The sequence below is a fragment of the Ptychodera flava genome, chromosome 18 (assembly GCF_041260155.1).
Source record: "Ptychodera flava strain L36383 chromosome 18, AS_Pfla_20210202, whole genome shotgun sequence".
NCBI lineage: Eukaryota > Metazoa > Hemichordata > Enteropneusta > Ptychoderidae > Ptychodera > Ptychodera flava.
In genome coordinates this window covers 27,039,621-27,055,767 of record NC_091945.1, presented here as the reverse complement: position 1 = coordinate 27,055,767, position 16,147 = coordinate 27,039,621, and the positions used below count along the sequence as shown (strand labels likewise).

The window sequence follows — 16,147 nt, the reverse complement described above, 5'->3', positions numbered from 1 at the left end:
CAACAACGATAGTGACAGATGGGCGAGGACTCATATTTGTGATAAGCCTTTGTCGTAATTTTGGCGTATTCTGTTTTCAGCTTCTGTTGACTGCATGCACGTGTCAAATAACAAATCATTGCAGTGCATTGGATGATCGTTGACTTTAGCAAAGATATTTGGGATTAACTGAAATAGTTTCTTTACAGGCGACAGCGCAGAATCTTTGTGTTTTGCAAGGGTTTATTATTGTCCATCTTCCAGCGGCGTCTTTTTTGATTACTGTGTTTTTGAGCTTTCAAATTGCCGATCGTAGGTGATAGGATTTCATCAACTAAACACATAGACAGACAGACAGACAGACAGACAGACAGACAGACAGATAGATAGATAGATAGATAGATAGATAGATAGATAGATAGATAGATAGATAGATAGATAGATAGATAGATAGATAGATGGATGGATGGATGGATGGATGGACGGACGGACGGACGGACGGACAGACAGAGAGACAGAGACAGGCAGGCAGACAGACAGACAGACAGATAGATAGATAGATAGGCAGACAGACAGACAGACAGACAGATAGATAGATAGATAGATAGATAGATAGATAGATAGATAGATAGATAGATAGATAGATAGATAGATAGATAGATAGATAGATAGATAGATAGACATAGACAGATAGAGAGAGATAAGTGCATAGGTGCAGAGAGTAACAGATAGAGAGACAGATACATGCATACGTACAAGAAAACACAAAATCATATCTAACGAAGGTACATTTTAGAATAGACTCGTTATATGTAAAATGTCACTCGTCGTAATAATATCACCCAAAGAAATGCTTTCAATCCAAGCAGAGCTGACATTTAATCTATCTATGAGATGTTAGAAATCAATTTCGCTCCTCAATGCTACCCCCAGTTAGTTCAACCAATTATACAAACACGTCGAGGAAAATTCCCAACCAAAATAAACAATCTTTTATTCTGCACAGATGTTTAATGAAACTCTAATTCATCGTTGTCATTGTGAATGAAAACTTTCACTCGCAAACACGTTATGATACGTTGTGTACTGCAAGTGGCGAGATAACTCATAATAGATTGGTACATCGTGCTCGTAGTTAAAAGTCAATTCTCTGTAAGCACATTGATAAGCGATAGCCTCTGAGTAAACTCACTGCACCATTTACCGAGCAAGTGACTAAGGCTTTCGAATTTGCATGTAATACAAAACGGCATCCCTACCTCCCCGACTTGAAACATACAGCCCATAAAAATATCGGATACCCCTTTCCCACTACATTGAATAGTAAGTCATTACTTCAAAAATGGACAAAGTAGCGTACAGAAACATTCTCAAGTCTGTCTAATATTATCTGTATTGGCACATCATATCACTATTTTTCTGCTTGCCTAAGATTCGAGCCAATATGTGCCTCCGATGAAAAACGCACGGGCAACTCTCTACTGGGGGCTTAATTCGTTTTGGAACTTACCTTTAACAACTACAACCTTGCGACCGTACCTGATAATTCCGAATAAACCTACATCTTTCGACTTGAAAATTGAAACACGCATGCGTAGCAAGCCCCTCGCGAGGGGTGGCCCGGCTGCTCGTGTATAGGAGGACATTACCATAGGTTTTGCGATTCGCACACCTGGTAAAGAGAGTCACAGGTTGGTCTTACACGCGTGGTCTTACGATGAAATATAATGACATGGACGTATCACCTACAATCTCACGAGAGTTTGTCCTATAGGCAGGCAGAGCTTAAGGATCAGTTACATGACGGACTGCGGATCTGTTAATTTGCGATACTGTAGACCGTCATTAAGCAAAGCAAGAACATTTTCAACATTCGTTTTCCTACTTTGCGTCCCTCAATGCTTTTTAAAAAGCAGGCTATGTAGAAAACCACGCGTAATGGCCAGTTTTGTTTTTTTTGAGAGAGAGCGGCTATCGCAGTTTCTATTCTGCTAAATGTCGACGATAGTTTGATGTTAAGTTTCCCAAGGCCGTATTTCTACATTGACGCCATCGAACGCAAGAATGCGGTCAAGAAAAGATGTAAGACTTTTCATTGAGAGTGGATCAAGAAATATTAATATCTCACTCATGGCTAACAAGAAGCTTCATGCAGGAAGGAGTTAGGAGTTAATACAGCCGCGGTAATCGATTGATCCGCGAAAGGCTTTGCTACACATCTTCTCTGTGCCCTGAGAGTTGAATGCGGTACCCAAGCAGCGCCTTAATAGCGTTGAAAGCCGCCCAGCAGGGAAATCAGAAAAAAATCAAGTGAACATACGGGCAAACATAGACTGCAGGCCATCGTTTTGAGGCGCTGCGGAATAAAAGCACGTCCTACTGATGTTGAAACGCTCAACAACATTTATGGCGGCTTAATTGGTCGTTAAAAACATAATTATAAAAAATATGAGCAAATTTTACCTGTTTTGTGAGACGACTGTCTATTATCTACGCGCGGTAACTGTCCAATATTACCGAGGAACAACACAGGAGTTACCAGTTATTCAGCAACTGTTTGGAGCGTCATATCATGTTGGTGAAGATGCAATTTTCAGCTCTGTTTTCTGGGTCGATGTAAACCGAATTCGTCATATAGTGTATGCTCATACGAGCATAGGCCTGTCCTATGTCGCACATTGACTGAGCTCTTTTGAAAGGCATTTTCAAAATTGTAACAATATCGACCGGACCATACTTTATTCAGACGAATATTCAGAAAAATTGATGACGAAATGACGAAATTAATAGACCTAAGCTTATCTCCCAAAACTCTAAACCATTCTCTTCCGAAATCAAGAATAAAAATCAGGGGTCACCTGCAAGATTTGTACAAGTGCAAACAAATTTCCATATTTTCCCCGACCACTTGAAATTCAAAATGGACACCTTACCTCTACGGGGAAAATAACACTTTTGATTTTCATAAAACTAACTCGGTGAAAAACGTTATTTACTCCACGAGTTTAAACATGAGCCCCTACAAGTGAAAGACGACCAAAGAAGAACTGGAAAAGTTTGAGATTCCAATTTCGTTCAAATCACGAAGCGTCACTAGTTGGCATACTGCAGATAAGTACACCATCTGCTTTCCTGACAAACATTGGGAGAGTTTTATTTCTTTTGGTTTCTTGAAACCAATCATGACGATTATCTTTGGTGATATGCTTGAACACAAACCAAGCATTATTTGTAACGCCAAAGGCAACAGTATACACGTATTGACTGGCCATAAGGGTAACATCCAAGTTTGTTTCCCTAGGGCCTGAGAGTCGCCGCCCTACAGCATTCTGTTTAGGTAGCTAGGACGAGGGAAACACAGTTTTAGGCGACTCTACGGTCTTAGAGAACACAAAACGTGTTGTGTTAACCGAATATGACCAGTCAATATATATTTTGTAACACATCTCACCCATTTTTGTTGCCAAAAATCGAGAAGTTCCTCAGCTATCATCACTCGTTTCAGTCGCAGACGACACTGTCACCTTCTTTTCACGTTCCAGAATGTGCGCATGCGTAGACAACACTTCAGACTTTGCAAGTCAACAGGGTTTTTTCCCGAACTGTTAACCGGTTAAGGTAGAACCAAATTTCTTCAATTCTTTTCTGATCTACCACTTGTGGGGGCTCATTTTAAAGCTCTTGGAGAAAGAAAAACTTTCACCTTCTTAATTTTTCGAAAATCCAAATTTAATTTTTCCCCCATAGAATTTATACGGATATGGCGGCCATTTTGAATTTCAAACAAAGCATAAAAAACAAAGCATAAAAAATGTTGGGTAATTTGTCTCTCCAGTGCCAAAATTTGCACGGACAAGGTAGCTCGGCGGGGCCGCCGACGCATCTGCCGGGCAGAGCACTGCGCCCCGTTCCTCCACTGCACGCCGACCCCCGACAATAATACAAGTTTTGATACAATGCCTCTCCCCGGTGCCAGCGGCCTTGGCAAGGTAGCTCGGCGGGGCCGCCGACGCATCTGCCGGGCAGAGCTGTGCGCCCCGTTCGTCCACTGCATGGCCGACCCCCGACAATAATACAAGTTTTGAGCCATGCCTCTCCCCGGTGCCAGCGGCCTTGGCAAGGTAGCTCGGCGGGGCCGCCGACGCATCTGCCGGGCAGAGCACTGCGCCCCGTTCGTCCGATTTTTATTCTTGAATTTGAAAGTGAATTGTTGAAAGATTCCTTGAGGAAAATTTGAGCGAAAGTTTCAGTCTTTACTTTCTAGACGCATACAACCTTAATGCATTTCTACTCTGAGACTTGGTTTGGAGTTCTTCAAGTTGAGCCCCTTCTTTCGCGTTCATTCACATTTGGAACACTTTTCTCCATAGCTGACCGACATCGCCCCGTCCAAATGGAAACGTCGCCAACCTGCCACTGGGAAAAACTGATGCAGTACAAAGCTTGATCGTATAGCGTCGTCTTGCCTTTAGAAGTTACTCTGTTTTAAGTTTACTAGGCCTACTAACACCGAAAAGTAACCTTGTGATTCGGCATAGTGCTAAGGTGACCGTATACCTGGTCATTTCATCTGCTTTGACCAACGGGTATAACGACACCGTACTTGCAATGTATTAATGATAAAAATTACTTTAAGTCAAATTTAAAAAGTTATATCTTATTTGAATAGGAAAACGAAATCTAATATCTAAATTGGTCAGAAACGAGAATATATTTAGGAAAAATGACAATTTTCTTTTGCATTTATTATCTTTCCCATTTTTTAGATGGCAGGGGTTGAAAGATTGACATTCAAAAAGTGATTAAAATCACGATAGGCAAAATTTAAATGACTCTTTTTCAAATTGGAAGGACTATATTGTCAAACAAAATTGTCGTTTTGTCCTACAGTATTTTAAAGAACATAACGTGAAAATTTCACAAAAGTTTACCTGGACAGAGTTAAAGTGTTTTAAATGTTGAAAACAGGACTCAGAGGGAAAAAAGCAGCCAGAAATCGGGTTATTTTCATAAATTTTCACTTCTGCCTCAACTAACGTTTGACTGCTTGTCATGCTAAAAGATGAACCCAACCAATATTTTAATCTCTGTTTTACTAATTAATGAAATGTGAACTACTCTTTGCAAAAAATTGTAATGCAACGTCACCTTAAATTATCTGAATATAATTGAGATACTACACTACCGAACTTCTATACGCCTGAGCTTGGCGAGGATATGGAAACTGCAACTTTCACTTGCAGGCCAGAGTAAAGTAAATTGACAAAATGTCGACTCCGCAAGACTGATATTTTTCTCCACGGTTTTCTTTGAATGTTGTTAACGATGTTGTTTTTGTCGTTGTTTTTCGTTCCCCCGGTGTCGCCATGGGGACGAGTGACTTTCACACTCTGCGCTGGACAAAACTCTCTTTCCTAAGGTACAACGTACACTGAGCGGGCAAAGTTGCACCATCCAATCAGCTAACCGCGTCTGCCTGTGCCTGTTTTCTCAGATAATTGCCGGGAGAAAATGTCATGACAACTATCATTTTTGAACTTCAAGAAGTACCCTTTTGACGAGCTTATTTGATCGCGGTTTACAGTGACTCTCGTCAGCAGTTTGAATAGCTGGTAAGGAGAAATCTCGTGACCTGCGGCATCGTTGATGCTTTTCACGAGAATACAAACGAGTGTAGACTTAGAAGGCAAATTACGCCCGTGACGTCGCATTGTTGATGCAACGTATCATCCAAGAGTTAATTTTCCGCTTTTCAACTTCCAAAAAGAAAACACGCGGATACCCAGAGGGAAGTAAAGGCACTGGCGTGACAAACCATAGTCGGAAGTGGGCTTGGGAACAAACGATAATCTGAGGTATTTTCCGTCTTTCAAATTTACGACCGCGTTGAGCTCGATGTAAGAATGGGCTTGTCGGTTCAACTACCTTATGCAGACATTGGTGGTAACACGAAAGCGACAAGAAGTGCTGATTAGACGTGTACAGTGTTTGCCGAATAACGTCATAGACGAATGCATTGAAGAACGAAAGAGAAGGGCAAAACTTGTACACCCAAGAGGTCATTTTGTTTGGTATACTTTCCTGATCTACGGACTACATAAGCTTAAAGGGAGACTGTCGTCGGAACTCTGCTCAAAGGTTGCCAGGGACCCCTACGACCGATGTAAATACTGTATCTAGGGTACCTTGGTGATTGATGAAAGTTGAAACATGTTTGTTACCATGAATGTCGTAAAATACAAATGTTGCAGCTATGCTGAAGTAATGCATCATACATGAAATTAAATTGTTTAAAGTCGACGTCGCAAACGCGCAGTTCTGACAACCACCTCCCTTCAACTTACATATCATACTCTTGCAGCCAAAACGACTCAAACTGACCGACCCACAGCCTGCGTCTTAAAGAACAAATCAGTGGTTCTTCGAAATTCGAAGACGTAAACCTTTGCTGAAATTTTCCTCAAGGAATCTTTAAACCATTCCCTTTCGAAATCATGAATAAACGGAAGGGGATATCAAAGAAAAGTTGTTACTAGAGAAACAAATTACCCGATATTCGCGACTCTTGAAATTCAAAATGGCGGCCATCCCTACGTTAAGACTAGTGTATGTGAGAATATGAAATTTCCGATTTTCCCCATAATAAGCCGGTGTAAACTTTAATTACAATCAAAATCCCTTAAGCTGTAACCTTCAGTGTACTCTGTCCTGTTCAAAGATACAATTAATTGTTCTACGCGCAAGGTTACGCCGAAATAACCAGTGTTACAAAATGTCAACACAAGATAAACCCGATGGCTGCATTTTAGTCCGGACCAGAATTCATGCTGTGAGAAACGTTTCATATTTTATTGAATACAGTCTGTCGGTAGGGCCAGTAGAGTTTCATCATCCGTCATGCAAAAAGAGAAGAGAATGTCATCTGTGTTATCGGCACGAAAAGTGAAATTAAAGAAAAATATTTCAGCTATTGTCGCTCTGAGAAGACATCATTCCGAAGATATACAAAGAAGAAAGTCATTATAGACGATGGTAGCTTTCAGGAGGAAAGAAAACCGCAAAGTGGCCTATTTTTACAAAACATGTATTCCTTTTGCTCCATGCGTACTCAGTGAATATATTTTTTCCCGCTGGCCAGTATGCTGACACATCTTCCGGTAAACACCTGAAAAGTACAAAAATTAATGGTAGTTGACAAAGACATCAGTTTTCCGACAAAAACGCGAACCTTTCCCGCGATATTTATCACGAAGTAGAGACCGAAAATGTTTCCAAGTCACACCTCTCCAAGACTGACACTAACGATTCCACTTTTCCCAAGCCATGCCGGCATTGAAATTCAAATTGAGCCAATCAAATAGCCGCCCCTGTGGCAGCCAACCAGTTGCCGAGCCAGCTGCCACTGGCTGTTGGATTGGCTCAATTTTGATTTTATAAAATTCCGTTGAAACAAACGAGGAACTGCCCGATTCGGAAGAGTTTAGGTGAATGGCATAATATTTGCTCAAAGAAAATCCACATTATTGCCACGAACCCCCAATATTGTTGTCGGAGATCATCACGTCGATATTATTTCCAGGACTACAACTGAGGATGTGAGGACAGGCCAGGGAGACCGTACCTTGGTACACGTAAGTTCCTTTCAGGGGTTATATATGACCCTTTCACAGCAACCCATGGTTTGGCCCAATCATTGTCATTAATGGTGAGTATGGACTTATCTAAAGAGCATTGGGCAAGCTGCTTTTAACTTATTCTACAACAACAATTACAAATTTCTGATAAGTTTTTCCCTTTCTTCCGAAAAATTGAAATATATTCTTTCTTTCGTTACATGTGATTTAGTAACAGCAGATAGACAGAATACTTGGCAATGGGCGTTTAGACAAATAAAGCGTTTAAGCGTTCATCACATGCACATCTACAAGAACAAACAAGGAAAAACATAACAAAAAATACTGCAATTATACGTTGTCGCTCAAATTGATCAGAATTGGTATATACCAGTATGGGTTACCAATGATCAACAATAAATGTTGTTTCTATCTGTTCAGTGGAGGAAAATCTTCGTTGATGTTATGGCAATGATTTCTGCACAGTACAACCAGAAAACAACAAGAAATATTTAAACCAGAAAAACAAGAATGACAAAAGTAATTAAGGTCTGAAACTTTAGGTACTGGAGGTCAACTTAAGCAACATGCATAGCAGAAACAAGCCCCTCTTAGTTTAGTATAAACGGTCTTCCCCCATCTACTGTCTATGGTTGCAGCTGATCTGTTAATATGTAACAGTTCATAAACAATGACAGGAAATGAGTCAAGATCAGTGGAGTTTGCCTGTTTCTCACTGGCATGCCTCCTGCACATTTGCAGGATTTCACTTTTTCTTACCTCATTTGCACATTTTTGACACTGATGTGTTCATTTGAACAAATTCACATCTCAACCCCTGCATCTACCTGTACACCAAATACTGAGATGGTAGCTTTGGCGGTATGGGAGCCTTTGTGTGTGACGGACATACATCCGCACACACACACAAATATACAGACATACAGACATGCAAATCAGATGCAAATGAACTGATTCAGCTTATACGATAACCTCACATTGGTACACCAAATGTGAGCTAAAAACGGCAAATATTGTGGAAAAGTCTTAATTTTAAACTTTTTGGTAGTAATGTCGTTTATCTCTTCTTTTCTCTTCAAATTTCTCTAAAGTGTTAGATGCATAAAAACAAGTGTATAACTTAAAAAGAAATGCAGATGAGCTACATTTGCAGCAGAAACCGACATTACTTTACATCCAATTATCCCAAATTAGTTCCAATCGTGTTAACATCGTTTTAGAGGGAACCACTGAGATCACTGTATGGCAACTTTTTTAGAAATAAAATGTTATTTTGTAAGATCGTAGACGTTTATCTTATGGAAACAAATGAGAAATTATGCTAAAAGCATGTAAATTATTGTTTACATACACATTAATGGAAATTCTACAATTAAATAAATCGTATTCAAAGGTTCGTTGGTTTCTAATCTGCTTTCAACTATCTGTATGGCCTAACGAAGTTTTCAAAGAAAGTGCATGTTTTTTTCCATTGTTTATTATCAAAGTCATTACGTAGCTCTTATTTTCTATCTACTTACGGTCACTATGAGATGACTGTCTACTCAACTAAGCAAATTTCTCTGCATTTTACTGATTATACCACTTCATGAAACAATACGTGTTAAGGTAGAATGTGCCTCGGGGACAGATATATGGACTCTCAAACTTCCTGTTCTTTTCTGATCTACCACTTGTGGGGCTCATTTTGAAGCAATTGGAGTAAGTAAATTTTCCACCATATTAGTTTTTTGAAAATCGAAATGTTTATTTTTTTCCATAGAGTGAACACAGGGTTGACCGCAACTTTGAATTTCAAATATTGAGAAATCTCAGGTAATTTCTCTCTCTGGTACCAAATTTTGCACTGTGACCCCTGATTTTTATTTTTGATTTGGTAGGAGAATGGTCGAAAGCTCAAGTGAGGAAAGTTTGAGCAAAAAGTTTAAGTCTTTCACTTTCGAGACACGTACTACCTTAACATTTTGCAACAAAATTCCCGTGGGAAGCATTTGAAATGCACAATTAGGACAAGAAAATTGTCCTGGCCTAGCCTTTTTGTTTGTTTTACCAAATAACATTACCAGAATGATGAGACCATGAAGACCATAAAAGACGACGCCATATTGTCTTCAGTCCATCACGTGATGTCCTTGGTGATAACAAGCTGGGACGATATGATATCCCACGGGTGAAGTAGGATCACCAGGTAGCTTTGACTATGAGCTGGTTCTGGTATGTCATTCCAGCACGATTGGAACTAATTTGGGAGAATTGTTTTTTTTATATTGTTCAAATTTCTCAAAAGTGTTTGGTGCCCTATAGCTGAAAGTTGCTATATTACAAATTTACCCATAAAAACAAGTTTATTGCAAAAAAGAAAGGCAGATGAGCTTACATTTACAGACTAACCAACATTACTGCACTATACAATTGTCCAAATTTAGTTCCAGTCGTGTTTTGCTGACAAACTCGTCTAAGTAATTATTATTATCACTTACAGGGAATTTTACATAAGCGGTTTGGGTTCAGTGCTCTAAGTAAGGCTCCCATAAAAGTGACTCTCGTCTACACAACTTTTCGAAAAAGGGACTCCCTCCTTCCAATATAAATTATTAAAGGTTAAAAGATCGCATGCATGTTGAGCTGTGCGGGCCGATTCTAGTCGAGCACTATTGACGCCATCATAGGGTTTTCATTTTTTACCTTTTTCGTATATTTACTTTTTTTTATCAAGATAGAAAGCACAAGAAATTGAAAAATTATCGGAGTGAAGCAAAACAAACAAAACAAGCAAAATTAAGATCCCAGTCTTATTGTGGGATTGGATTTGACAATTTCTTTTCAAAACGTTTGACAACAGTCAACAATACACTATCAGTGGAACTTGAACTCTCAAAACGCAAATACTATTTCAACAATGAAATAAACTTAACCTCTTCCAGTCTTTCCTTTACCGTCGGTGATCAGACGTATAATATAGGATCACTTTGTTTTATAATTATATCCAGGTCATAAGTTTGTTCTATGTCGCTAGCGGTGACATTAGATTATACCATTTCTTTCTACATGAAACATGGTCCCGTGCAAGTGCCCTCTTGGTGTGCTTGTGAAGTGTGCAATGCGTGGATATATTCTCCTAGAACGATGGTAAGCATCACAAGAATGCAGGATGTGCTCACTCTTTTCGCAACACCTGACAGCATCGCTGTTTTCGATTAGTAGGTGTCAGTGTTTGTCATCTGTACAGATGTCCCTTTTTTCAAATTTACTTACTGCACTTTGAAATGATTTAGAGACTAGAAGATTTATTTCTCCTTGTCTCGTACATGATAGCCCAATCTGATTAAAATTAGATGAAGAGTATGGCAACATCTATACTTGCATTCTATTGCTGTCGCCTCTCCTGCTGTTGTCTCTCACTACACATGTAGTGGGCGGCGACAGCAACAGAATACCACCTAAGTATAGACATTGCCATCTCTACATCTGATTTTAATCATTTGACCATAGCCCTATCATGCAATGTCTAACATTTGTCTCCAATGCAACCATTGTTCAACACAGATTCATTTTGATGCAGTAAACCTTTGAAACAATCAGCACTTAAGACTAAATAAATGTACAAGTTTATATAACCTGTAAGAGATTGCAATTCTCATTTGATCTTATATTTCTGATATGTCAAATTACATACGGGACACAGAAACTTTCAATTACTGTTTTTGTATGAGCAGATATAAAATAATTGAACAAATAACATACATCAACTTATAGAATCGATCCATATAGGATTTTAATTCAGCATTATTTAGGAATTGACATGTTCCTTTACAAGGAGAATTGATTTCTGTTTTACACAATTCAATCCACAATGAACACTGTTTGTGGTAAACATTTACATGCTATAGCAGTGGCAATTATCAAGCTTGAATTGTATTTACATGTGACCAAGCTAAAATACATTTCTATTGCAATATTTCATATCAAATAATGATTGCATCTGGTATTGGTCAATTCACAGAAATTCTAGGTATTGACAATATGAATTTATCAATGTTGGTGTTTTCATAAGAAGACATATTCACACTGCAGCACTCCAACATCCAACACAAAGAAAACTGCAACAATTGTTAGTTCTGATGATTTGTCAAAATCGTGGTGTTGGAAACGTCTTCACAAATTGAGCAAACCTGATTGTGGAAGTCTGGGAGTGTGCAAATCAGCTGTAAGGTTCATATTGTCACCTACAGCTACATTACAGAGAAAGACTATTTGAAATTATCCTTAAAGTAAACAGGTGATTTTTCATCATAGACATGATTTGAGTTAATTTGGGATAATCGGATAGTGCAGTAATGTCGGTTTTAATATACCAATGTAAGCTCATCTGCGTTTCTTTTTATGTTATGCACTTGTTTTTATGAATAATTTGTAGTATTGCAACACTCGGATATAAGGTATGTTAGGGTACCTAACACTTTTTGAGAAATTTGAAAAATATGAAGATCCAATTATCCCAAATTAGTTCAAATCGTGTTCATAATTTCCACTGTCCATAAATGGACAGTGTCACTGACCAAAAACATAATTGTTCGTTTTAGAATTTTCATCAAGTCAGAGAGATTTTTAACCAAAGTATGGTAAACTTTCTGAAAATACAAACTTACAAATTTCATAAAAGGAAGTCTGAAGTTTGATATAAATTAGAAAGACAACATAGGCAGTTGGAGTATTTTAACAAAATTACAGAGAAAATAGAAAACCCCCTGAAATATGCAAATTTCATCATAAACTGAAAAAAGCTGAGCAAGGTCAGCTTAAGGAATCTGCTCTGTAAAATGGAAAAGTGTGAAACAACCAATGAAATGGAGTAGCAAAAGAATGACAAAATTACCCACGAAATACAATATTTGTCATATTAGGTGCATAACTCAATGAGAACATCTGATGGGGGACCTACACACAATATGACAGCACCTGGAGCTCTAGTTACGATGGCAAGCCATCAACTGCAGTGTGACAGTGGTCTACCAAAAATGACAACCTGTTTGGAAATCATGTCAGAAACACTGATGACAGTTCATCGAGGGCCATCCGTGAGTTTTTTATCCTGAGAAAGTATGCATTGCTTCAAGACGTAAAACACATAGTATAATGTATTTTTATGATACAAACAGTACTGTGTCCTGAATTTCTATAACTTAAAGATATCATCATTTATGGCAGTGTACATGTACTTTGATGCTCTCCATGTCATCATAATCATCTATCAACAAAATCTATAATGTTCAAAAAAGTCCATTTGGAGACAAGGGTCCAAGCATGGGGCTTAAAACATATTTCTTAATCCCCTCGCAACTTGCATTTTTTCGGTCTGCTGGGGAGTTCATTCACATTTATGCATTGAATACTAATGAGCATAACTGATGTATGCAAATGATATCATTATGGATTCTTTAATCAGCGATGAATATTCATAGATTGCACACTGAACGCTCTCTGCTTTACTCATCTGCTATTTTACGTTACCTATCAGTTTGTGTAAAGATGCATTTCTGGACACTGCTTCCGAAATCAAAAATTAAAGCAGTATCGAAAAAATTCCATTATACCTTCTTGGTATTCTCACAGAATGTATACCACATAATTTGGGCATATTAACAATGCATGATAATAAATCTTGCTCTTTAACTTCTATGTACTTCTTCTGAGAGTTCTTGTGGATGCCAACTTTACATCACATTAATTTTGCATTTACCATTTTGGCTTCAATGACATATGGCTACTCTCTCAAATTGACCTTTGGAAATTTATGATGTACAATTATCCAAATAACTCTTTCTCAACAGAAGTAGTGCCCTATACCCTACAGAAGAATACACTGCATGAACACAAATAATGCAGTATCTCACAAAATATCTTGCAAGTGGTATACCCATTGCTGGGGTGGTTCATTGCTATTATATCATAACGGTATATTGAAATTCTAGCATGAAACATCAAAAGTGGGATTTTTCTCAAGTTGAAAGCTTGCACATGTTTCAACCAAGCTATATCACAAATGTGGCATGTTTGTTTTCAAACCTATATAAATCAGATCACTGCATTTGCGCCATCAATATACTTATATGATATATTATTCGATATATCATTAGATTTCTGCTCACTTAATTTTGTTTTGTGTTTCCTGTAAGTAAAAAAGATATTTTTCTTGACGTGGTACATCTGCTGTTTTGCGTATCTACATATATAATTCACATTTCACAAGTCATTTTTTTCCAATGAAGACAATTTCATGTATGTTGTCATAAGGTGTATGTATCTATGATTTGGTCTAAAGGTTGTCTTCTTAATGATATCTGCTGGGAAAACACAAAGCAAAATGACGCCTTGTTCTCTTTGGTTCTCTCATAAAATGAAAATAAGCTGGCTAGATATACCCTTCTGTATCGTAGGTATGTGTAATCATAGAAATGTTCAGATGATATGATTCCATTGTCTTGGGAACCGTAAAATGCTTCCTTCACGTTGACTATGTAGATACTTAAATCAGATTATCTGTTCAGGATGCGTATGGTGTATAGGAAGTCTGTACAAATCCATTTTCTAGGACTACGATTCATGATCATCCAAAAACTCTTTGAGGGTTGCTGCATCGATGGGAATGGTAAGATATTGTATCCCGTCCACCGCCTGGAAATGATGAATTAAAAAAACAGAGGCTTTAATTAGTTCTGCTCGTTAAATAAATGCATGTGAAAGCAGCTGTTGTAACTCAGGATAAAACTCTTTGAATCAGATGATGTCTGCAAGGGTGTCTTCTTTGAAAGCAAGCAGGTTTGTTACGTTTTGAAGCAAAACATGAATAAAATATCAAGGCTTATATAGCCATTAAGCAGTCTCTCATCTGTGACATTTGGTTAACTCTGATTGAAAGAACGGCCGATAGATTAACCTTCAGCAGTGGCCATTAAATGTGCTTTTTTTTTGTGAGTACCCCCGGTAAACAAGGTTTTGTGATGTTTAATCCATGGGAGATGAGGGCTGTTAGACTGTCAGCTCAATTCAATACCAATGCCAGAGGGTAGAAAGGAAACCCTACAAGCAATGCTGAAATTGCACCAGGAGTAATCATTATAGAGACATCTTTGAGTAAAAATGTCTCTAAGTATGGGAAATTTTTGACCAGTAAATGCATGCATGTATGAATACCCATGGCTTCTCCCTATTCAACGCAGTAGTAAGGTTGAGTCGATAATTTCTAACCACTCGACTGTGAAATTTCTGTACATTAATAAATGCGTTTGCGACATTACAATTCTGTCATTGTCTGAATGCTCCCATTAGATATCACTTCTTGGTGGTGTGATGATGCGTGCAGGTATGACATCAAGGTCAAAATGATACATAGTTGCCGAGCAAACTTCCCTTTGGCCGACAACAGAAATTTTGCCATGCTTTGGAATTGTCTGCGCATTAGCCCCGGGGGTCAAGATATTTCAGAAGCATTCAAACTGACTCAAGTTGATGACAATGCCAAGTCGTACCCATGAACCATCATCCATCAACAACTGAGACATTTCATTTCATACTATAGAAATCTACATATCAGTCATCATAGGACATTAGTTCCTTGAACTAGCACGCGCCTCGAAAGTAAAAGACTTCCACTTTTGCTTCACTTTCCTCTATGAAACTTTCAACCATTCCCTTTAATCAGGAATAAAAATCAGGGGTCACTATGCAAAGTTTGGTAGTAGCGAATAAAACTAACATTTACTGAAGTTTGAGGGAAAAGCAAAATTTTGATTTTTGAAAAAAAACTAAGTCAGTGATAGCATGGATTGTGACACATTGTGAGATATAAGATAGTGAAAATATGAGCACTAAAAAGTGTTAGATCAGAAAAGAATTACAAATAAAAAATTGAGAATCTGAATATCTTTACTCAAGGCTGAGGCGCATTTTATCTTGAAGGGATAAAAGCTCAAACTTTCGATAATATTTCCATTATTTTTGTTCCATAATCACACATTTCATGTATTTTCTTCTCTTGAATCTTAAGTATTGGCCTTGCCAACTCACTGCATAATGGACATTGCACGGTTTGTGGTTGATAAATGAACTCTAGTCTACACTAAAATTCATTGTCGATGCTAGCATCTGAGATTACATGCATGACACACATATGCAGGCTGTGTTTAAAAGCCAAACATCATACAGTTTGGGGAGCAGAACAAGAAATGGAGCTTCAGAAAAAGAAAAAACTGACAAAAAATACTTCAAAAGTTACACCAAACAGAATTTTTAAGAATTAATATAAATCTCTTATACTTTATGGCCCATATTCAATATGTTTCTGCCAATTGAAAATGTCAGAAAAGAGTACTGTGGTACTATGCCTACAATCAAAAAATTGTTGCAGTAATTTTATGGTTTTTCTCTCTACTATACACCATTGACATCCAGTTTACCAGGCAGGATTTGATCAAGGTACAGAAGTACGGTATCAAATCATGTGTACAGATTAATCACATTTTTGGCGAAACGAC

General features: G+C 38.1%; 1 protein-coding gene across 1 annotated transcript in view; it reads right to left on the bottom strand.

Annotated features, from left to right (window-relative positions):
- Positions 1–11,358: 11,358 nt before the first annotated feature.
- Positions 11,359–16,147, bottom strand: part of LOC139117272 (origin recognition complex subunit 2-like) — a 31,252-nt gene continuing 26,463 nt past the window's right edge. Inside the window, exon 13 of the mRNA XM_070680226.1 lies at positions 11,359–14,288. Coding sequence (XP_070536327.1) covers positions 14,208–14,288 — 81 coding nt within the window. The 3' untranslated portion in view covers positions 11,359–14,207. The remainder of the gene's footprint in view (positions 14,289–16,147) is intronic.